This window comes from Bombina bombina, chromosome 6 (genome assembly GCF_027579735.1).
Source record: "Bombina bombina isolate aBomBom1 chromosome 6, aBomBom1.pri, whole genome shotgun sequence".
Lineage (NCBI taxonomy): Eukaryota > Metazoa > Chordata > Amphibia > Anura > Bombinatoridae > Bombina > Bombina bombina.
Genome location: NC_069504.1, coordinates 258,959,480 through 258,985,131, shown reverse-complemented (window position 1 = coordinate 258,985,131; position 25,652 = coordinate 258,959,480). Strand labels below are relative to the sequence as shown.

Genomic DNA, 25,652 nt, shown 5'->3' with positions numbered 1-25,652 from the left:
CCCGGTATAGCGCAAAACTCGTAATCTAGCCGAAAATCAGATATTTTAAAAAAATATCCATTTATAAATAAATAGGACATATTCTATGTGAAGAACATTGGAAGGCAAAATATTAATATTTTGTGTTGGATTAGCGCACTTGAGAAAATGCGATCGGGTTTGCGTGTGAGTAAGGGTGTTAGATTTTTTCCCCTTTAGTGCTTCATTGCAGTGTATGGGGGAATACGTTAATGGAGTCTCGAAATTCTAACTTCCGCTTTTTGCGCACGTTGGGTTAGCGAACAAGCGAAAACGTTTTACTTTCAACACGCCATAAACTAAATTAAGCTATTAACCCCTAAACCTAACAAGCCGCTAGGGGTTAAAAGCATAATTTAGTTTTTGGCGATGTGGGGGGCTGGCGGTTTAGGGGTTAATAGGTTTAGTTAGTGGTAGTGATGTGGGAGGCCAGGGGTTTAGGGGTTAATACATTTATTTAGTTGCGCGGGATAGGGGTTAATAACTTTATTTAGGTTGCGGCGGGGTCCGGGAGCAGCGGAATATGGGTTAATACATTTATTTAGTTGCGGCGGGTTCGGGAGCAGCGGGATAGGGGTTAATAACATTATGTGGGTGGCAGCGATGTCGGGGCGGCAGATTAGGTGTGTTTTAGACTTGGGGCTTATGTTAGGTGTAAACGTTACTGGTTTTCTACCATATAAATCAATGGGATATCTGGCAGCATCAAACATAAGCTTTCACTGCTTTCAGACTTCCATTGATTCCTATGGCATCTGTGGCCTCCAGGGTGGCGGATTGAAAACCAGGTACGCTGGGCCAGAATAGCCGCGAGCGCACCGGTTAACTATTTGATAACTTTTAAAAAGTGTCAAATAGTGCAGAATGTGTATTCGGAACATCTGTAATGACGTAAGCATCGAGCTGTGTCGGATTGAGACCAGCGGATCGTATGTTATGTCACAGATTTCAACTTTTGCCGGTCTGTAGGCTTTGATAACTAGGTCGATTGAAGCTCGCCACAATTACGCTGCGGAATTCCAGCGTATTTGCAGTTGACGGCTTGATAAATATCCCCCTAAACATTAAAAAAGTTTGAAATTAGGATGTATCCAAGCAAAGATTAGCCTGAGAATAATACGTAGATTCACCACCTTGTTATAACCTAGGTTTCTCTTTAAAAAGACAAAAACTTTTCTTATATTATCTCCTCTGCTGAGACTAGTTATGATTAATTATAAATGAGTCACTAGCAAACAACGTCTGTGCAGAATGTTGCAATATTAGGCTTTGAAGTCTGCATTATGCACTTCCAGTTATTGCAGGATTGGGAAAGTCCACAATTGTGAGACAAAATAAATAATCCTTTATAATAAAAGGCCAAGTGTGTTTGTCCGAAGCTGTCATGCGCAGTAGAGACTGCGTGCGAGGACAAACACACCTGGCCTTCCAACTGACCTGGTGCAGAGTGGGCGTGGCCGCAGGTGCGTTGTGGCCGGGCGTGACGCCGGGCGTGGTCAGTGTGACATGGGCGTGGCTTGACGTGACACGGGCGTGGTCAGATGCTTGCCAAGAGATAGGTCTAAAGAGGGGGGATAGAGAGAGCAGAAGGATAGAGAGAGCAGAAGAGGGGGGATAGAGAGAGGGACAGCAAAAGAGAGAGGGGGAGAGAGACAGCAAAAGAGAGAGGGGGAGAGAGACAGCAAAAGAGAGAGGGGGAGAGAGACAGCAAAAGAGAGGGGGGAGAGAGACAGCAAAAGAGAGGGGGGAGAGAGACACTGAGACAGCAAAAGATAGGGGGGAGAGAGACAGCAAAAGAGAAGGGGGAGAGAGACAGCAAAAGAGAGGGGGGAGAGTGCGCAAAGGAGAGGGGGGAGAGTGCGCAAAGGAGAGGGGGGGGAGTGCGCAAAGGAGAAGGGGGAGAGTGCGCAAAGGAGAGGGGGGAGAGTGCGCAAAGGAGAGGAAGGAGATAGACAGCAAAAGAGAGGGGGGAGAGAGAGAAAAAGAGAGGGAGAGAGAGCAAACGAGAGGAGAAAGAGAGCAAACGAGAGGAGAGAGAGAGCAAACAAGATGGGGGAAGAGAGAGAGCAAAAGAGGAGGAGAGAGACAGAAAAAGAGGAGGAGAGAGACAGCAAAAGAGGAGGAGAGAGAGCAAAAGAGGGGGGGAGAGAGAGAGAGCAAAAGAGGGGGGAGAGAGACAGCAAAAGAGGGGGGAGAGAGAGAGCAAAGGAGAGGAGGGAGAGAGACAGCAAAGGAGAGGAGGGAGAGAGACAGCAAAGGAGAGGAAGGAGATAGACAGCAAAAGAGAGGGGGGAGAGAGAGAAAAAGAGAGGGAGAGAGAGCAAACGAGAGGAGAAAGAGAGCAAACGAGAGGAGAGAGAGAGCAAACAAGATGGGGGAAGAGAGAGAGCAAAAGAGGAGGAGAGAGACAGAGAAAGAGGAGGAGAGAGACAGCAAAAGAGGAGGAGAGAGAGCAAAAGAGGGGGGGAGAGAGAGAGAGCAAAAGAGGGGGGAGAGAGACAGCAAAAGAGGGGGGAGAGAGAGAGCAAAAGAGGGGGGGAGAGAGAGCAAAAGAGGGGGGAGAGAGCAAAAGAGGGGGGGAGAGAGAAAGAGCAAAAGAGGGTTGGGGGAGAGAGAGCAAAAGAGGGGGGGAGAGAGAGAGCAAAAGACGGGGGGAGAGAGAGAGCAAAAGAGGGGGAGAGAGAGCAAAAGAGGAGGGGGGAGAGAGACCACCACCCACACAACCAACCCTACTCTAAAACCCACCCAATCCCCCCTTAAAAAATCCTAACACTAACCCCTTGAAGATCACCCTACCTTGAGAAGTCTTCACCCAACCGGACAGAAGTCCTCAACGAATCCGGCAGAAGTGGTCCTCCAGACGGGCAGAAGTCTTCATCCAGACGGCATCTTCTATCTTCATCCATCCGGCGCTGAGCGGGTCCATCTTCAAAACATCCGACGTGGAGCATCCTCTTCAAACGACGGCCGACGACTGAATGGAGGTTCCTTTAAATGATGTCATCCAAGATGACGTCCCTTCAATTCCGATAGGCTGATAGAATTCTATCAGCCAATCGGAATTAAGGTAGAAAAAATCCTATTGGCTGATGCAATCAGCCAATAGGATTGAACTGGCATTCTATTGGCTGATTGGAACAGCCAATAGAATGCCAGCTCAATCCTATTGGCTGATTGGATCAGCCAATAGGATTTTTTCTACCTTAATTCCGATTGGCTGATAGAATTATATCAGCCAATTGGAATTGAAGGGATGCCATCTTGGATGACATAATTTAAAGGAACCTTCATTCAGTCGTCGGCTGTCGTTTGAAGAGGATGCCCCACGTCGGAAGTCTGGAAGATGGACCCGCTCCGTGCCGGATGGATGAAGATAGAAGATACCATCTGGATGAAGACTTCTGCCCGTCTGGAGGACCACTTCTGCCCTGTTGGATGAAGACTTCTACCCGTCTGGAGGACCACTTCTGCCGGATTCGTTGAGGACTTCTGCCCGGTGTGGTGAAGACTTCTCAAGGTAGGGTGATCTTCAAGGGGTTAGTGTTAGTTTTTTTTAAGGGGGTTTGGGTGGGTTTTAGAGTAGGGTTGGTTGTGTGGGTGGTGGGTTTTAATGTTGGGGTGGTATTTCTACTTTTTTTTTACAGGTAAAAGAGCTGATTACTTTGGGGCAATGCTCTGCAAAATACCCTTTTAAGGGCTATTTGTAATTTAGTGTAGGGTAGGCCTTTTTTTATTTTGGGGGACTTTTTTATTTTTTAGGGGGATTAGAGTAGGTAATTAGTTTTAAAATCTTGTAATTATTTTTTATTTTCTGCAATTTAGTGGGGCTTTTTTCCGTACTTTAGTTAATTTTATTTAATTGTAATGAATTGTTTTTAGTTTAGGTAATTAATTTAATTATAGAGTAGTGTTAGGTGTTAGTGTAACTTAGGTTAGGTTTTATTTTACAGGTACTTTTGTATTTATTTTAGCTAGGTAGTTATTAAATAGTTAATAACTATTTAATAACTATTGTAGCTAGTTAAAATAAATAAAAAGTTGCCTGTAATATAAAAATAAACCCTAAGCTAGCTACAATGTAACTATTAGTTATATTGTAACTATTTTAGGGTTTATTTTATAGGTAAATATTTCGTTTTAAATAGGAATTATTTAGTTAATTGTAGTAATTTTATTTAGATTTATTGTAATTATATTTAAGTTAGGGGGGTTAGGGTTAGACTTAGGTTTAGGGGTTAATACATTTAATATGTTAATATGTCGGCGACGTTGGGGGCGGCAGATTAGGGGTTAATAAATATAGGTAGGTGGTGGCGATGTTAGGGACGGCAGATTAGGGGTTAATAATATTTAACTAGTGTTTGTGAGGCGGGAGTGCGGTGGTTTAGGGGTTAATACATCTATTATAGTGGCAGAGATGTCCAGTTCGGCAGATTAGGGGTTAAAATATTTATTTATTGTTTGCGATGTGGGGGGGGGCCTCGGTTTAGGGGTAATAGGTAGTTTATGGGTGTTAGTGTACTTTTTAGCACTTTAGTTAATAGTTTTATGCTACGGCGTTGCAGTGTAAAACTCTTAACTACTGACTTTAAAATGCGGTATCAGTCTTGATAGGAGAGGGTCTACCGCTCACTTTTGGTCAGACTCGTAATACCGGCGCTATGCAAGTCCCATTGAAAATATAGGATACGCAATTGACGTAAGTGGATTTGCTGTATTTCCGAGTCTGGCCAAAAAAGTGAGAGATGAGCCTGTCATTTCAAGACTCGTAATACCAGCGGGCGTTAAAAAGTAGCATGGGACCTCTCAACGCTGCTTTTTAACCCTAACGCAAGACTCGTAATCTATCCGAAATATTTGAAAAGTCTTAGATTTTGTTACATGAAGCATTGTGTTGTTATTGAATAATGTTCTTTTACACATTTTAATATGATAGATAACTGTATTCATAAAACATTATTTCAAACATCTATTACATTTATTTTTGTCTACAAATTCTGCTACTTTAATTATGTGATTGAGTACAACACTAAATATATAATTATTTTTAAGGGTTTCTTTTTCACCTAAGAAAAGGAAGTATTCACATTTGGAAGAAGTAGAGAACTGGCAGACATGGAATATGGATGCAAGGCAAAGTAAGGACAACTCTGTATACTATGCACTAATACAATATTATTGTCACTGACATGTTGTAATCATTTAGATTTATTAATGAAACAGTTAAAGACATAGTTTTGGGGCATTGTTTTTTGGGGCATAGTTTTGGGGCATTGCTTTTGAAGGATAAATTAGTGTTTGTAAAGCTTGACTCATTGTTGCTTAGTACTGAGTTATCTTTGGGGGGGGGGGGGCGGCAAAAATGTTTTTGCGTCAGGTCCGCTGCTGGCTTGACTGTATTCCACAGTGCTGAGTACATGACCATTAAGGCATAGATAACAATTACACTTGGCAATGAAAACTAATGCAAAAGGAGGAAGTCCCGTCTCTGAAGAGCTTACAGTCTCGAGGTGAGAGTAAAAAGACAAAAAATTTTGCAGGGGGGACAAAAAAACATTTCTTATAATAAGGATGTCAATACTAACAAATTCTAATTTATATATAATTGGATATGAAGAGAAAAATTCCAGGAGGGCTGTTTGCCCTCTTGCCCCCACCCCCAGATTCCAATGAGGGCTTCTTGTCTGCCCTTGTAGAATGGTTTATTCTTGTAGCAACAGTGAGAAGTTAATTTGTGGTAAAGTTGGAGTAAGTAATTTGAGTTTAATTAGGTCGGGTATAGGAAACAAGTGTAGGGATCTTCTTACCTTGCTTATTATAAAGGAGCCAAAGTCCCATCTTCCTCCTGAACCTTTCACTGCTTTACAATGCATGTCTTGTGAATAATTGGAATTTGCAAGAATGCAATAATATAAACAGATCATTTTACGTCAAAGTTATGAACTCTTATGAATTCATAGCAATAACATAGCAAAGATATGTATAAGGCTCACTTGGTTTTATAGCTTTACTGTAAGAGTTAGGCATAAAGAAACAGACCTGTTGGAATTAAAGTGCTTAGTGTGGAAGGTCTTTCAGGCTTTTCTTCTTGAATAAGTTTACTTTTAACATAGTTAACATAGTAGATGAGGTTGAAAAAAAGACCAAAGTCCATCGAGTTCAACCTATACAAATCTAAAATATATACAAAAAGCTCCAGTTAAGCTTAAATAATCCCACTAAAAGGTGGCGCTTATTAGCACGAAACATGTTAGATGGCTAACTACCCTCCTTGTTATTTTGTGTCTTCTTGTTATATTTTTTAATGGAATAAACTCTTTTTTACCTGTTGCTCAGCAGCTTTACATTTTATCGTTTCTTGCTGAGTCTTTTAGCGGTTGTCCTCCGCTATTTGGTTGGCTCTACACACCCCACTCCTGTTTTTGGTCTGGCACGCTCACCCCGGTCCTTGCGGAAGTGTACTGCAGCAGCACCGCTTTCTCTTCTCTCTGTGACCCATTTAATGCTAGCAATCATAACCATGAATTTTGTTTATAGACAGAAATGTATCCAAATATTTTTTTAAATGTATCTAGGGTATTGGCATTCAGTACCTCCTTTGGTAATGAGTTCCACAATTTTATTGCTCTTACAATGAAAAAACGTTTCCATTGCAGGAGATTAAATCTCCTTTCCTCCAACCTTAAATTGTGACCTCTGGTCACAAACAATTTTCTTGGAATAAACAGAGCTTCTGCCATCTCTGTATATGGGCCTTGAATATATTTATATAAAGTAATCATGTCACCGCTTAAGCGCCTTTTTCTAAAGAAAACAGACACAGTTTGGCTAGCCTCTCCTCATAGGTTAAATTCTCCAATCCCCTTATTAGCTTTGTGGCCCTTCTCTGAACTTTTTCTAGTTCTGCAATATCTTTTTTTGCTATTGGTCCCCAGAACTGCACTCCATACTCAAGGTGAGGTCTTACCAGGGCTTTATATAGTGACAGAATTATGCTTTCCTCCCTTGAGTCAATGCCTCTTTTAATACATGCTAGTATCTTATTAGCCTTTGAAGCTGCTGCCCTGCATTGTGCACCCATCTTTAGCTTTTTATCTATTACTACCCCCAAATCCCTTTCCTCCTGTGTTTGGCTAAGTCTTGTCCCATTTAAATAATATGTTGCCTGCTTATTTTTACTTCCATAATGTAGAACCTTTCATTTTCCCGTATTAAATCTCATTTTCCATTTACCTGCCCATACTTCTAATTTTTGCAGGTCCCTTTGTAACGAAAGTTCATCCTGCGCTGACCTAATGACCTTACTTAACTTAGTATCATCTGCAAAAATAGAGATGTCACTATTTAATCCTAGCTCCAAGTCATTTATAAAAAATATTAAAAAGAATATGGCCCAGCACTGATCCCTGGGGTACTCCACTGATTACCTTTGTCCAATCTGAGTATGATCCATTTACTACCACTCATTGCTCCCTATCTTTTATCCAGTTATTTATCCATAAACTAACATTTTCAGCTATTCCCAGTCCCTTAATTTTGTGCATTAATCTCTCATGTGGCACTGTATCAAACGTCTTTGGAAAATCTAAGTATATCCCATCAACTGATTCCCCTTTATATATATTTTTACTTACTTCCTCATAGAATCTAATTAGATTAGTTTGACATGATCTATTTCTCATAAAACCATGCTGATTAGAACTCATAATCTTGTTTACACGAATATGCTCATCAATATAATCCTTTATAATCCCTTCAAATATCTTCCCCACTATTTATGTCAGACTAACTGGTCTATAGCTTCCTGGATCATCCCTACTTCCCTTTTTGAAGACTGGCACCACATCAGCTTTACGCCAATCCTTGGGTACCATGCCTGAGGATAATGAGTCTTGAAAGATTAAGAGTAGAGGTTTGTCTATAACAGTGCTAAGTTCCCTTAACACCCTTGGGTGTATTCCATCTGGGCCTGGAGTTTTATTTACCTTAATATTATCCAATTTGTTCCTGATATCCTCTATAGAAAATCCAATTAATGGTATGGGCTGGCATGTTCTATTTTGTTCCAAAGTATAATCCAATGGTTCCTCTCTTGTGTATACTGAAGAAAAAAACTGATTTAGTATCTCAGCCTTCTCCCTGTCACTGTTAATCATGCTACCCTCCCCGCATTTTAATGTACCAATATTGTCTTTCTTAGATTTTTTGCTATTTATGTACTTAAAGAACCTTTTAGGGTTAGATTTATAATCCTTTGCAATTAATTTTTCATTTTAAATTTTTGGCTAATTTGATTGCTTTTTTGCATGCTTTGTTACATTCCTTATAAATATGGAATTTTGAGTCTGTACTATTTTCTTTGAATAATTTAAATGCCCTACGTTTTTTCCTAATTTCTCTTAACACATTTATATTCAGCCACATTGGATTGGATTTTTTATTTTAATTTTTATAACAATATGGTATTTGTTGATATGTATATTTATTTAGCAAAGTTTTAAATGTTATCCATTTATCCTCTGTATTTTTATTAGAGTATACTTTGTCCCAATTTATATTATTTAATGATTTCCTTAAATCGTTGAATTTTGCTTTCTTAAAATTAAAAGTCTTGGTTAAACCTTTAAGACACTGCTTATGAAAAGATATTTCAAATGTGACCATGTTATTATGATCACTGTTACCCAAATGTTCTTTGACTTCTATGTTGATATTATATCTGTATTATTTGATAGCACTAAATCCAATATAGCGTTGCTCCTAGTTGGCTCCTCTATTAATTGTGACAAGAAGTCATCCCTGAGAACATTTATAAATCTATCCCCCTTAGCTGAATTACTAGTTTCATTGGCCCAGTTTATATCAGGGTAGTTAAAATCTCCCATAATTACAGCACTGTTATTAGCAGCCTTACCTATTTGTATTAGTAGTTGAGTTTCATCCAGGTGACTAATGTTGGGGGGCTTGTAGCATGTTCCTAGTAATATTTACTCTTTATTTCCACCCACAGGGTCTCTACATTGACACCTGTATCAGAAATATCTTCCCTTATTGTAGGTTTAAGGTTAGGTTTAATATACATGAAGATTCGTCCACCCCTTTTATTATTTCTGTCCCATCTAAATAAAGTATACCCCTCTAAGTTAACTGCCCAGTCATGTGAATCATCCCACCAAGTTTCAGTTATACTGAGAACATCAGTATAATAACCTTAAATAAAACTGAAAGAAGTGATGAGAAATGAAATGCTTGGGTAATGTGGATGTTGGATATAAATCTATCTGCTGTGTGCACAAGAATATGCAGTACAGCAGAATATGTATGAGATTACTGGCTGTCTCAGATATTCATCTGTCCTCTAAATGTGGGTATATAGGGAATATCCCTGGCTTTATATGAAGGGGCCGATTTAACATGCTGCAAATGCAGCTGTTTCCCCACGAGCCTTTAGGCTGTGCACCAGCATTCTAAACCCAGCACTTGCTCAAAGAGCCTAAGATGCTTGTGCCCTCTGGTAATGACTCAATTTGTTAATTGCCGACATAATACAAGCCCCACTGGCACTCACACCACATGTCATATTTTTCATTCTATTACTTTGCCTCTCCACCAACCCACCAACAAAATTGTTGGAGTTGTCCCACATTTTTTCTTTCATGATTCAGATAGAGCATGCAATTTTAAACAACTTTCTTATTTACTTCAATTATCAACATTTATTTGTTATTTTGATATCTTTTGTTGAACAGTGGGACATAAGCTCAGGAGTGTGCACAAGTCTGGAGCACTATATGGTAGCAGTTTTGCAAGAATGTTATCCATATGCAAGAACACTAGATGGCAGCACTATTGTCTGCAATGTGGGGCTCCGGAGTGCTATCTAGGAATTGTAAAATTCTATGCTCTGTCTGAATCACAAAAGAAAAATTCTGGGTTTCATATCCCTTTAAGCTGTATTATAACATGGATAGTAAGTATTAAGAAAAAAAAAATATACACTTCTTTATAAATTCTGAATAAATATTATAGAAGAATGTAGATTATTTACAAAGGTCTAAAATCTTAAAGAAAGGGTGAAATTAACTTTATTAAAGGGACATAATACTCATATGCTAAATCACTTGAAACTGATGCAGTATAACTGTAAAAAGCAGACAGGAAAATATCACCTGAGCATCTCTATGTAAAAAAGGATATTTTACCTCACAATTTCCTCAGCTCACCAGAGTAAGTTCTGTGTAAAATGTTATACTCAGCTGCTGCCCAGCTGCAGGTAAAAAACTGAACTCTTTTACTGTGATCTCATGAGATTTCACTTAACTCTCATGAGATTTCATAGTAAACTTCCTTTACCTGATTGGTGAAATAAGATGAGTGTGCGCGGAAGCTCGCTCCTTCTGCTGTCCCGGGACAGACATACTGGTTTGCTGCTTAGAAGTCCTTTACAATGGGATGTCGTTACTGAGGAACTTTTGAGGTAAAATATCTTTCTCTTTTACATAGAGATGTTCAGGAGATATTTTCTAGTCAGCTTTTTACAGCTATGCTGCATCACTTTCATTTGGGTATTATGGCCCTTTAAGACTTATTGACCTAAATAATTATTATAAAATTTACATTTTATTTATGGTACCTTTAATTAAAAAGGATTATATATTTCCCTGATAGTAGTGGCAGACATTTATTTTCACATTCAGTTTTCATACTTTTGGGCGATTCTATTTAATTCTGTGTGAATTTGTTGCAGGCTAAGTTCTGCAGTATAATTATGTTCAACACTTCCATTAAAAGCTAATGTGTGTGGCCCATTGACAGCACCAAATGCATTTCAGTAAATAAAGGCAGACAGGTACCAAACTTGGTCTACTGGTTTATCATTGCAACATGAGAAAAGGGATTGCAAAGAAATCTTAAACATTTGACATATCTGTGTGCAGAATAATTTATAAATACTCAAATAACAGAAATCTAACTGAATCTTTATCCCGATGACAGCTGATTAATGATTAAATAAAAGATCTCATCCTTGCTATTTTAAATTGCATTTTAAAATGGTATTGTTCTGTTAAAGAAACCAACTTAAGCTTGTCTGACTTGTCGACGCTAGTCTCTGCCAGCCAGTAGGATTATCGGAGACCAGTTAATATCTAGGTACGTCTAGGTATAACTGTGCACATGCAATTACAGTTACTTTCAAAGTAAGCTAGTAAAATGTAAACTGCTTGTACTTAACTTCTAGAGAGCCAAGGACAACGCATTGTTGTTCTCTGCACAAAGAAATAAGTGTGGAAAATAGTAGTGTCATGCTGCTAGGGGTCCCACATTTAATTCAGATTCTGGGGACCTCCCATTGCAGCAGGAAAAGGAGCCTTCAGTCTTCTTTCCCATCATCAGCTGTGGGGAAAATTCCCTTATGTTTTCAGCAAGTGCATGAGTGATGAAGATGTAGGGATTTCCTTGTTGGTGAGTCTGCATCTGGACAGAGGGCTTTTAAAGCAAGACCGTTTACAGGGAAAAAGGAGAGACTGAACTTTCAAATGAGGGGTTAAAATAGTGGTTATCTGCTTCACTGGAAATAAGGTCATTTCTAGTGATGGATTGTGTTTTCAATAAATACAGCTAAGGCACAAAGGTACATATCTTAGTCTAATGGGTCATCCGCTTTACTGGATGGGCAGATTGGGCATTATAGAGCCCCTATTTCTCTCAATTATTTAATTACAGGGGACCTCTAATGTAAAAGTGTGAAATTTCCCTTCTTTAAAAAGGGTGTTACAACCACCTCTAATTTTCAGGTCATCATGGTAACACTAGCCCCAATTAAGCACCTGAACAGTGTCCAATAAGGTTGAGGACTCACCTTTAGAACCGCTACCCCCCATAAACCACAGAGTGGTATAATACCCCAGTTTGTAACGAGGGGAGCTCTCTCTTTACTATGTGGTGTCTCCTACCCCTGACATTAGATGTTTATTAAGAATAAAGGTGAGAAATGGTTCAACAGTGAAAGAATAAAAAAGGCATTTTAATTAGCATCGTTGACTATAAGTGAGCTTGCAGTTGCAGTGTCAGTAACATCAGGTAAAAAGGGTCAGTGAACTTCACACCTTATCAAACACCATCTTCTATAAAGATAAGGAAGGGCTTTGTACTATCAGATTAGTCTAAAAGTGTCTACAGTCTATAGTCTCAATCAATTAAAGATGCTATATTCATATTCTTATATAGATCATTACTATCCAACTATTTGGTTATTACTATTACTGTCTTTATCACCTTCCTGACCTTTAAAACCATCTGTATGCCCATATGCATCACACATTATTTCTATAGGATGGTCATGTTGCCATTGGAACATTCCTGACCATAAGAATCTGAAAGAAAATTTAATCAAGGATGTTTATTTTCTACATTCAATCTAAATTCTAATAAAGGTTTGTGATTACAAACAAAAATGTTTTTAAGGAATTTATTTGGTACTACAATCATAATTGGGCATATATGATGCAAGACACCACGGAATCAAGAGGAGGGATGGCATTGGCACAGTAACCTCTTGAAAAAGACATTTAAAGATACAATACAAAGATACAAAGGGGTTAAACACATTGGGGTCGATCACAATTTATTGGCTCCTAAAAAAGATTTTTGCTTATCTGACGAATTGGGAACTGATTTTCTTGAGTGATTACAATGCTACATTGTATTGTTTGTTAAAAACCTACTGCCAGGGGCGTGTCTAGCCGGCGCCATGATAGGTTGCACTTCATGACAGCTCCAGACTCACTGCAACAATGTTTTCATATAACTCCAGAATCCTACTAAATGATAACTTTATATCTTCTGTATGGGATTCCTAACACCTGAAGGAATACCTTGATATCAGCATCGCCCGACTGCAGTGCTGTTTAAAGCTCAAGACCGGATTGAAATGGAGATTGGTGCCGGCCCTCACTTCTCAAATTTACTAACCCCCCCAGATAGCCGGGTTTAACAAGATCCTTTTTACTGCCGACCCAAGATGGAGCACTCAGACATCCATACCATATTCACAGAGCTCGCAAACAAGCTTGACGGAGGATTTGCGGATCTTACTGCTATCATTAGAGGAACACATCTCCAGGATGGCATTGGGAGTCTCACAAGCAAGGGCCCTGGAATCACAGAGTTGACGAAGGACATCACCCCGGCACTACAGTCATCACCAACTCAGAGTGTAAAGTTTAACAGAGATACGGACTATAGCTCCAGAAACACTGATGCAAGGGGAATCACTTTTGACTTAACTGTAACATCACCTGCCCCTCCTGAGGAAATATTGAAAGACCCACTCGTGAGCTCCGACTCACCAAGTATCAAGTAGCCCTCACTGGTTCCAGACATATGCCATGTTCAGCTTCCGACATCTCAAGCCTTGTACCTCGTGGAAGCCCTGATGCCCGATCACGCGCCTCTGACCTCTGACGGGGGAGTTGCGGCCGACTCCCCGGGACGAGACTCAGAGCATGCATCTTCACTGCTGGTGGGCCCTCTATGGTGTGCAGAGCCTCCTTTCACCTGGAGACCTCTGTCCCTATATGGCATTGCTTACTCACCCACCACGCTAGCCCGAGAGACACACTTTACCTCTCATAACACCCTGGTGCAATACAGCCTTCAAACTGGTGTGGGCTGAATTAAAAAGACTTCCTGACCTAACCTCATGCTGTATTTCACGCAAGTTAATAGTTGCTTTGTTCTCCTTCTCAATATGTTAGCAGAGTTTAATATATATGACTCGAGTTAAGATTTTGTATTTTTTAATACTCTACTGTTTGCCTTGTGCCTTAGACCTCACATATATTTAACTTAGTGCCCCTGTCGGTGTCTTCTAACTATCAGTCACCAGCTTAACTGTTTAGTTCTTGTTGCATATATGATAGGTGACCCAAATCATTACATGCTTGAATATACATGTAGGGCTGATTTCGCTTACTCACAGCTGGGCATATTTTACTAAGTGTCATATCACTATTATTTTATTCAAATCCTAAGTTCCCATATATGTTAGCACAGCCTGTCTCTACTTTCCATCCCATTGTAGCTCATTCAGACATGTAACATTTCTGTTGCAGCTGACATGGGGAAAGAATAGGTCTCTATTATATCTATATATGTATAGCTATCTCCTCACACATGACCTTTGGATGGCGAGATTTAGCACACTTCACTATCACACATTCACCATAAGCACTGCACTATTCCCTACCCTTCTAATTTAACCTAATGGCTTTTTTTTTCCCTTTTTTTTTTTTTTTTTTCTCCTCTACTAACAAAGATCTCTCCACTCAACTACTATACAGCCTATATACCCTCAGTCCTAGGCGAAAGCAAGAGTAGACACTACACCCATATATCTCCTATTGCAGAATCCACACTGACTCATTCTAACAGGCACTTTTTTGAGATTAGGATACAGAATTATTTTGGGTTAGGCAAGCTGAGCCAGTAAATCATGATACGCCACATCTGTCCCTGAACTACTCATAGCCCTTACACAGTCAGATTTAAACAGCAATATTCTCTTTAATTCCTCTCACAGGGACATAGCGCACAACTCAATTCAGCACTTTACCTGCTGGCACCTTACTATAGCAAAGCATAAATTATACTCATATGAGCTCCTCCTCCCATCATATTTACTCCCATAGTCATGCACTACCTCCAGATAAATTACACATAGCTCCAACTATTAATTAAAAGCTCAGCAAGCTGCTCCAATATAACTAAGCTCTTAAAAGAGGGAAAAGAGGAACGTTGCACATATATTTTTCCCCTCTTTGTAATAATGGCAGTTTTCCTACATTTAGATCTTACCCGCACAATATTCCCCCACCCCTCATTGAGTGGCTCTCGCCCAGTGCACCCCTCTTATTTATCACTCTGCTCACTAACTATGCTCACCAATTATACACCTCACAGTTCTTATGGACCTATATATTCTCCAATTTCCCCTAAAGCGATTTCTTGAGATACCACTAGTTTTCATAAGCGCTCTCTCCCCTTTAGTCCTTAACAGTCCTGAGCTATAGTTATCATAATATCATGCTTATTATAAAAAAAAATGAGGTCATTTCCATTTAGACTTAACAATACCATAGTATATCCTTTACTTTCTTCTATTAGGAGCGCTTATCTGAAGATTCGCCCACAGAGCACAACCCATTGGTTAGTCTCCCTATAATTCTGTAACAGATATCTGTTTTTTTCTCTCTATTGTACACCAAAATGTTATATATCTTGTTATTTCATATATTAATGGAGTCCCCATCTCCTACATTGTGCTACACATATTAAGCTCCTGTAATGTTAAAGTCTTTTTGATTTCTGTATGTTTTACCAACCTCAATAAAAAACTTTATTAAAAAAAAAAAAAAAACCTACTGCCAAAATCAAGTTTTCAACAGAAAAGCTCATGAAAATGACTTTTTGAGTGTTAACAACCTGTTTTTTGAGATTGAAACTGGGAGGTTTCACTTTAAAACTGTAAATCATGTCAGTGCTGCCTTGTGCTTTATATCTTTCTAGGACACTCTCAAACAAGATCACACAACCATGAATGGGTTAATATAGGGGACGAGCATCCATGCAACTCAAAAACTCCTTCACAAAAATGAATATATTAATGAACTCATGGTCACAAACAGTCGTTCCAGATTACAGGCTAAATAATATATGCACTGTCGTGAATGAATTTGGACTTAGGCACTGATGATCAATACATTTTCAGACACCCAAGAAAATTGTCTTTTTAGCCTTGTCAATCTCGCAAACCGCAGGTCTGGCAATATATCCAAAGAAAGTGGGCTAAAGAAAAGTTATTCGTGCCAAGAGCAGAAATGCTTGCAGCTAAGGAAATAAATTGACTAGGGACAACTATGATTTAGTAGCTATAACAGAATCATGGTACAATGATTCTGATGACTGGGACATAGTCATACTTGGATACAAGTTATTTAAAAAGACCAGAGTAGTAAAGAAAGGTGGAGGATTTGCCCTGTATGTAAAACAAAATATAAAGGTTACTGAAATTGTATAAGCTAAACATGATGTGAAAAGTATTTGAGTGACTGTGGAAATTGGGGACAAAAATGTGTTTAGAATAGGGGCTGTATATAAGCCTCCATTACAGGATGAAAAACTGGACAATCTGTTAATAGAGGAAACAACCAAAATAACCATGAAAGTTATAGTAATGGGGGACTTAAATTTCCCAATATAGGCTGGAAGATTCTGTGGGGGCGATTTATTATGCCCCATATTGACCGAAATACATCTGTTTCCGTGCGAGCCTTTAGGCTCGCTGGAAACAGAAGTTAAGAAGCAGCAGCCTTAAGACCGCTACTCCTTAACTTATACGCCTCCTCTGAGGCGGCGGACAGCAATCTGCCCGATCGTGTACGATCAGGTTGATTGACACCCCCTGCTAGCGGCCAATTGTCCTCGAATTGGCAGGGGGTGGCATTGCACAAGCAGTTCACCAGAACTGTTTGTGCAAAGTTAAATGCCGACAGCATTCAGCGATGTCTGGCGGACATGATCCGCTGTAGCCAGACATTGATAAATCGGCCCCTGTGTGCTAGATCAGCTAGAAACAGGTATATTCCAGAATCCTTGCAAAGGGAATCACTTGAGCAAATGGTTAAAAGGACATGAAACCCAAACATTTACTTTCATGATGTCAGGGTGCCAGGAATCAGACTGAGACGAGAAGTACAAAAATAACCACACCTTTATTAATAGCAAAAAATAATAAAAAGTCCACAAGTCAAATAACAAGCCAGGAGTCAAAACCAGAGCTGGTAGTCAGATGAGCCGAGTCAGGAGCCAAAGCGAATAGTTAGACGAGCCATAATCAGGAACAAGGAAACAGCAGAGTCAGGAACAAGCCAGGGATCAGGAACCAGGAAGGACGTCAGGCAGCCAGGTAATACACAGGAACTCTCACAAACAGGTCTGAGACAACGCAAAGGCAAAGCATACTGAACAGAGGCCCTTTAAATAATAAGTGATGGCATCACAATTCTGAGACTGCATCCTGTCTCACATGGATGATGCACACCAGTCTGGCCATAAAAGGAAGTGTAGGAATTGAATGGCTGCCAGCAGCACATGACAAACACAACAGGGAGAAAACCATGACAGTACCCTCCCCTCAACGTCCCCTCCCCCCTGGGAGGACAAAAGGCTTATTGGGGAAACGGGCATGGAAGGCACAGATGAGGGCGGGAACATGAACATCAGAGGAGGGAACCCAAGAACGCTCCTCCGGACTGTAGCCCCTCCAGTGAACCAAATACTGTACACGGCCCCTGGACATACAAGAGTCAATAATGCTGCTGACCTCATACTCCTCATGGTTGTCAACAAAGATAGGACGGGGATGAGGCAACACAGTGGTAAACAGATTACAAACCAATGGTTTTAAGAGGGAGACATGAAAAACATTGGAGATGCGCATAGCAGGAGAAAGGTCAAGAGCGTAGGCCACAGGATTAACCCATCGGAGTATTCGAAAAGGACCAGCATAACGGGGAGCCAATTTATTGGAAGGTACACAAAGGTTCAAGTTGCGGTAGAGGAACTGTTTCAGAGCTTGATTAGACTGTTCCGCAGCCCCATTGGATTGAGGGTGATATGCCGAGGAGAAGGAAAGCTGGATCCCCATTTAAGCACAAAAGGAATGCCAAAATCTGGAGACAAACTGGCTACCCCGGTCTGACACTATCTCCTTGGGTAACCCATGTAAACGGAAGACCTCCCGGGCAAAAATTGAAGCAAGCTCCTGAGTGGTAGGCAGCTTCATCAAGGGAATGCAATGTGACATTTTAGAAAAACGGTCAACCACCATAAGGATAACAGTATTGCCATTGGAAACAGGGAGCTCGACAATGAAGTCCATGGAAAGATGTGTCCAAGGTAGCTCACCATTAGCAATAGGTTGAAGAAGACCCACAGGAAGACGTCGAGGAGTCTTATTCTGTGCACAAACTGAGCAGGAGGCAACATACGCAGCAACATCAGAACGAAGACCTGGCCACCAGAATTGTCGAGTGACAGACCAAATCATTTGGTTCTTGCCTGGGTGACCTGCGGCTTTAGGATAGTGGTAAGTGTGCAAAAGTTTAGATCGAAGATTCTCAGGAACAAAACACTTACCACTAGGTTTCTCAGGAGGTGCATTGGTTTGTGCAGCCAGGATCTCCTCCCCCAAGGGAGAAGTCAAATTAGTACGTATGGTAGCCAAAATATGGTCAGGAGGTTTAACAGGAGTAGGTACAGACTCCTCCTTGGACAAAATTGTCGAGAGAGGGCATCAGCCCTAACATTCTTACTACCAGGCAGGTAGGAGACCACATAATTAAACCAAGACAAAAATAGTGCCCATCTGACCTGTCGGGACGTCAAACGTTTTTCTTCAAATAGATAAGTTAAATTCTTGTGGTCAGTAAGAATGAGCACTGGCACGCTAGTACCCTCGAGAAGATGCCTCCATTCCTTAAGTGCCAAAATTATGGCCAGTAATTCCCTGTCGCCAATTTCATAATTGCTCTCCGCTGGAGACAATCTCTTAGAGAAGAAACCACACGGATGCAAGGAACCGTCAGGTGTAGGACGTTGAGACAAGAGGGCACCTACTCCAGTCTCAGACGCATCGACCTCAAGAACGAAAGGCAGGACAGGGTTAGGATGAGCCAGAACTGGAGCGGCAGCAAAGGCATTCTTAAGACTATCAAAGGCCTTAATGGCAGTAGGTGACCAATGGAGTGGATCATTCTGTTTACGGGTCATGTCTGTGATAGGTTTGACCAAGAAAGAAAAGTTTTTAATAAACTTTCTATAGTAATTGGCAAAAAAATGTTGAATAGACCAACGACCAACTGGGTGAGGCCACTGCAGAACTGCAGATAACTTGTCAGGATCCATGGAGAACCCTGCAACAGAGATAACATAACCAAGGAAGGTTACTTGAGTCTGATGGAACTCACATTTCTCGAGTTTACAAAACAGGCCATTCTCACGTAGTCTCTGAAGAACCCGTGTAACATCAGAACGATGAGCCTCAAGTGTGGGTGAGTGTATGAAGATGTCGTCTAAGTACACCACAACACACTGTTGCAACATATCTCGTAGGACATCATTAATAAATTCCTGAAAAACATCACGAGCATTACATAGGCCAAAGGGCATTACAAGATACTCATAATGCCCGCTCCTGGTGTTAAATGCTGTTTTCCATTCGTGGCCCTCCTTAATCCTAATGAGATTGTACGCTCCTCTCAAATCAAGTTTAGTAAAGACCGTAGCTCCCTTGAGGTGGTCAAAGAGTTCCGTAATAAGCGGAATAGGGTAAGCATTCTTAATGGTAAGACAATTAAGAACCCTATAATTGATACATGGTCTTAACTCGCTACCTTTTTTCTTCACAAAGAAGAAGCCAGCCCCTGCAGGAGAGCAGGATTTGTGGATGGTCCCCTGCGACAGAGCATCAGCAACATACTCCTCCATAGTACAATTCTCTGCAACAGACAGAGGGTACACCCGGCCCCGAGGAGGAATGGCTCCGGGTTGCAGGTCTATGGCACAATCGTAACACCGGTGAGGAGGCAACGTACCGGCACGCACCTTGTCAAACATGTCTAGGAATTCTCAGTACTCCTCTGGCAATTGAGATACCGAAGAAGTGCACAAGACTTTAACTGGTTTCCGAAGACAAGTGGAAATACATTGCGGGGACCACGACAAAATTTCGGACCTGCGCCAGTCGAGACTGGAATTGTGCTTTTGGAGCCAGGGATAACCCAGAACAACCGGAAAATGCGGAGAGTTTATCACCTGGAACTGGAGGGTTTCAAAATGTAGAGCCCCAACAGCCATGGACAACGGAGCAGTTTCGTGAGTAACAAGTGCGGGCTGAAGGGGCCTGCCACCAATGGCCTCAATAGCAAGTGGAACGGACCGAGGCAAAACAGGAATGGAGTGATTTGATACAAAAGCACTGTCAATGAAATAGCCCGCAGCACCGGAGTCAACAAGAGCCTGAGTGACTATGGAGGAATCCACCCAGGAAAGGACAACCGTGACCAAAGGTTTCTCCTTAAGCGGTTCCGGGGATGAGGATAAACCACCCAAGGTCTGCCCCCGACAGGACCTTAGGTGTGAGCGTTTCCCAGGCGTGTAGGACAAGACTTCAAAAGGTGGCCCTGTAACCCACAATAGAGGCAGAGTCCCTCCCTCCTCCTAAAGGCCCTCTCCACCGCGGAGAGACGCGTGAATCCCAGCTGCATTTGCTCAGCAGTACCTGATGACTCGGGACCAGGACGCATGAGAGGAGAGGGAGGCATGGGTGGGAACGAACACGTAGGAAACAACGGAACAGGAGGCTTCCGCAAGTGGCAGTGCTTGCTTGATAAACTACTGGTATTGCAAATGTTAAAATACACAGATCACAAGCATATACATTAAAAAAAAAATAAAAAATAAAAATATATATATATATATATATAAAAGGAAGCTGTTATGTTAATTGGCTGCATTGGATGTAAAACATACTAATGGAGCAACAAGATCACAAAGGGGGTGTGTTAAAACCGGATAACTACTTAGAGCTAAAACTGAAAGAAAAAAGGAGAGGAATCACCCTGAGGAAAGCAGTCTCCTATCTCTTATCTGTGTCACTAAAGAGATGATGTTTAATGCATCTGATAAATTATACATGGTCTTTACATAATGATATGTACATATTTTTTGTTTTACTGAGCTAATTTAAAAGGGTGCTTTAAAAAACTTGGGTTTCCACATACTAAGGAACAGGTTTTCTGTTAAGGACTGTTAAATTTAAAAAAAAAATCTTTTTGACATTATGCTTTTTTAAAATGTATTTACTTATTGTTTAATAAAGGTTAAAGGGACAGTATACACTCATTTTCATATAACTGCATGTAATAGACACTACTATAAAGAATAGGATGCACAGATACTGATATAAAATAAGACACTCCCCTCTCCCCCTTCTTTTGCATATGAAAAGACCCTTTACATAAACAGGAGCAAGCTGGAGTAGGTATCCAACGGTATTCTCATAAAACTTTGGGGCTTGGTTAGGAGTCTGAAAATCAGAGCAATGTTATTTAAAAATAAGCAAAACTATACATTAAAAAAACCAAAAAACTTTATGGGCTACATAAATAGATCATCTGCAAAACATTTATGCAAAGAAAAAATCAATGTATAATGTCCCTTTAATAGTGGCAAGTTTTCACAAACTCACATGTGAGTGCTGTGTCTGCTATTACTGCCTGAGTGTGTGTGTGTGTTCGTGTGTGTGTGTGCCTATCTATCCCTGCCTGTGTGTGTGTGTCTGCTATTACTGCCTGAGTGTGTGTATGCCTATCTATCCCTGCCTGTGTGTGTGTGTATCTGCCTATTACTGCCTGAGTGTGTGTATGCCTATCTATCCCTGCCTGTGTGTGCAAGTCTCTGTCTCTTACTGCCTGTGTGTACATGTCTCTGTCTATTACTGCCTGTGTTTGCATGTCTATGTCTATCCCTGTCTGTGTGTGCATGTCTCTGTCTATTACTGTCTGTGTGTGCATGTCTCAGTCTAATACTGTCTGTGAGTGCATGTCTCAATCTATTACTGTCTGTGAATGCATATCTCTGTCTATTACTGTCTGTGAGTGCATATCTCTGTCTATTACTGCCTGTGTGTACATGTCTGTCTATTACTGTCTGTGAGTGCATATCAGTCTAATACTGTCTGTGAGTGCATGTCTCAATCTATTACTGTCTGTGAGTGCATATCTCTGTCTATTACTGTCTGTGAGTGCATGTCTCTGTCTATTACTGTCTGTGAGTGCATGTCTCTGTCTATTAATGCCTGTGTGTACATGTCTGTCTATTACTGCCTGTGTGTATAGTATATTTGAAAAATAAACAGCTATTACAGTTCTTTATCAATTTATTTATGTGCAAAAATCTCATAGACTTTAATAGTGTATTTTGTAAAAAAAAATTATAACTTTTCTAAATAATTGTAATAGACCCCTAAATATGTTACAAATACACCCAGTGCCATATTGCAATCCTTTAGAAAATCTTACCTGATTACTTTTTTCAAGTTTAACTTTAAAGTCTATTGGACGTAGATACATTTTGGATAAGAATTTAAAGGGATTGACATGCAGTAAGCAAATAAATATGCATAGCTATGAGAAATTTTTAGATAATATCAATATATTTGGAAAAAACATTGTAGTAGAAAAAGGACATATTTAAAGGGATAGGAAAGTCAAAATTAAACTTTCATAATTCAGGATACACTAAAAAATGTTAAGACAATTCTATTATTCTTGTTCTCTCGGTATCCATTGTTGAAAAACATATGTACATATCCTTAGCAGCAGCAATGCACTACTAGGAGCTAACTGGTGGTTGGCCGCAACACACATTTGTCTCTTGTCATTTGCTCTCCAGATGTGTTCAGCTAGGTCCCAGTAGTGCACTGCTGCTTTGGAGCTGACCTCTAAATGACAGTGACGTGCAAGGTCTAGGAGGGGGACTTTAGAATCTGTGAGGGGGCGCATTTTTGAATTTTGCCCTGGGAGCCAGATTCTCTAGAAACGGCCCTGACTCCAACAACAATACTAAGCAATTAGTTAGGAAGGCTAACGCTTATGCAGAAGAGAAGATAGCACAGTCAGTAAAACATGGGGACAATACATTCTTTAGATACAATATATCAGCGAAAGGAGAAAAACTAAGGTTGGAATAGTAAAACTGAAAACAGTTGATGGTAGAGTAGAAGGATATAAGCATATTGCACACTGTCTCAATGAATACTTCTGTTCTGACTTCACAAAATATTGTGAAGCTAGACTGTCTACATTAAGGGATGCTACAAAAAAATGGAAATGAGCTCAGTACTTTTTACAGAGGATGAGGTTTTGTTGGCATTATCAAAATCAAATGTACAAAAGTCAGTAGGTCCTGATAATATTCATCCAAGGGTTTTAAAGGGACAGTATACTGTAAAATTGTTTTTCCCTAAATGTTTTTTTCCAATATACTGCAGAGTATAAAATGTATGAGTAATAGCATTTTCAGGTTTATTTGTGTATATAAGCTAGTTTTGTGCTTTAAAACCACAGCCTATTACAATGGGTTGAGCTTGCAGGTAAAATCAGATATCACTATGTTTACACACACATGCGTCCTTACCTTATATTTCTCTTTAAACCAAAGCTCTGTTGCTTTGTTCTCTTGGTATTCTTTGTTGAAAGATAAACCTTGGTAGGCTCATATGCTAATTTCTAAGCCCTTGAAGGCTGCCTCTTATCTCAGTGCATTTTGTCATTGTTTCACAACTAGACAGCACTAGTTCATGTGTGCTGTATCGATAACAGTGTGCTCACCCCCGTCAAGTCAGCAATGGCTGGGTAAAATGCAAGTCAAAAGAACTGAGATAAGGGTACAGTCTGCAGAGGCTTAGATACAAGGTACAAGTATATTAATATATCAGTGTTGGCTGTGCAAAACTGGGGAATGGGTAATAAAGGGATTATCTATCTTTTTAAACAATACAAAATCTGGAGTAGATTGTACTTTTAATTATAGAAACTTTTTAGTATAGGTGGGGGTATCCCAGGCTAAATTAGCTATTTTAAATGCCGAAATAAGGATAAACAGGCTACTTGTAAACAATTTAATACACTCCAGCAGGTAAAATGGATCATTGGGAACAAATTAAAGGAGAATTTTTTTTGGATAAACAGTCCCTTTAAAGGAACTTCAATTTGGGCTAACTGCCCCATTAACTGATTTGTTTAATCAGACACTATTGACAAGAGTTGTTCCAGATAATTAGAGAATAGCGAATGTAGTACCCCTTCATAAAAAGAGCAGTAGGGAAGAATCTGGTAACTACAGGCCAGTTAGTTTAGCTTCAGTAACAAGAAAATGAATGGCAAGTCTCTTAAAAGAAAGAATTATGGCTTGCAAAACAAACAATTTAGAGAACCAAAATCAGCATGGTTTTACTTCAGGGAGATCATGTCAGATTAATCTAATTGACTTGTTTGTGTCACGTACCTGGCCGTTGCTAGGACACTTATCATTGCTATGGCCCCTTTCTGGTTGTTGCGTGTATTGGCGCAATTTTGATGTTATTTGCGTCATTGATGTGTGCTGCGCCATTTGGGCACATCTTTGACGTCGCTTGGAGCACATCTTTGCACCCACGCTGTGTGTTCATTTGCGCCGCTTTTAGCACAGACTATTTATAGCAACCTGTCAGGGTTTTTTCCCTGTTGTGTTTGCCATGTGCTGCTGGCAGCCATTTTACTCACCTCTCTTCCTGACTATGGTGCATTGTGGGGGATGCTGCTCAATTCCTGCACTTCCTTTTATGGCCAGACTGGTGTGCATCATCCATGTGAGACAGGATGCAGTCTCAGAATTGTGATGTCATCACTTATTATTTAAAGGGCCTCTGTTCAGTATGCTTTGCCTTTGCGTTGTCTCAGACCTGTTTGTGAGAGTTCCTGTGTATTACCTGGCTGCCTGACGTCCTTCCTGGTTCCTGATCCCTGGCTTGTTCCTAACTCTGCTGTTTTCCTTGTTCCTGATTCCGGCTCATCTGACTATTCGCTTTGGCTCCTGACTCGGCTTGTCTGACTACCAGCTCTGGTTTTGATTCTTGACTTGTTATTTGACTTGTGGACTTTTTATTATTTTTTGCTATTAATAAAGGTGTGATTATTTTTGCACTTCTCGTCTCAGTCTGATTCCTGGCACCCTGACATTACGCAAAGGCCATGAATCCTGATGGTGCTAATAATCCACCTTTACCTGCCATAATTTCCAGGATGGATGTATAGGATCACCGCTTGGATCAATTTGCACTAGCCCTGCAAACCCTGCTGACTTGCACTTTTGGACCAAAGTGTCCTGCAAGTTATGGCTGCTCCTTTTTCCGCTGCTGCACCTATGCCTACCAGGAGCATGTCCGGTTCTGCACCTCTACCTCAGCGATATGGAGGCGATCCTATTCAATGCAGAGGGTTTTTGAACCAGGTGGGCATTTACTTTGAGATGTTACCTCAGGCGTTTCCCTCTGACAGAGCTAAGGTGGGATTTCTCATCTCGTTACTCTCTGACACAGCTCTTGCCTGGGCTAATCCCTTGTGGGAGACTAATAAACCTGTGATTTCAAATTACCCTGAATTTGTGGCCTCCTTTCGAAGGGTATTTGATGTTCCGGCTCGCTCCTCCTCTGCTTATAAACGACTCATGTCCATTCAGCAAGGTACAAGATCTGTTGCTCAGTATGCTATTGAGTTCCGTACGCTTGCCGCAGAGGTAGGTTGGAACAATGAAGCCCTGTTGTTGCCGCCTTCTTTCATGGGCTCTCTGATGCGATTAAAGACGAAGTTGCTGCCAGAGATTTACCAGAGGATCTCGAGGCATTGGTGTCTTTTTTTATCCTAATTGACATCAGACTCAGAGAGAGGCCCTCTTTCAAGGAGCACTTGCGGAAGCCTCCTGTTCCGTTGTCTCCTACGTGTTTGTTCCCACCCATGCCTTCCTCTCCTCCC

At 40.6% G+C, this 25,652-nt stretch overlaps 1 protein-coding gene across 1 annotated transcript in view; it reads left to right on the top strand.

Moving 5' to 3' along the window:
- The window catches only part of MYRFL (myelin regulatory factor like), a 477,269-nt gene that overhangs the window by 74,454 nt on the left and 377,163 nt on the right, over nt 1-25,652 (top strand). The window contains 1 exon segment of the mRNA XM_053719216.1: nt 5,071-5,156. Coding sequence (XP_053575191.1) covers nt 5,071-5,156 — 86 coding nt within the window.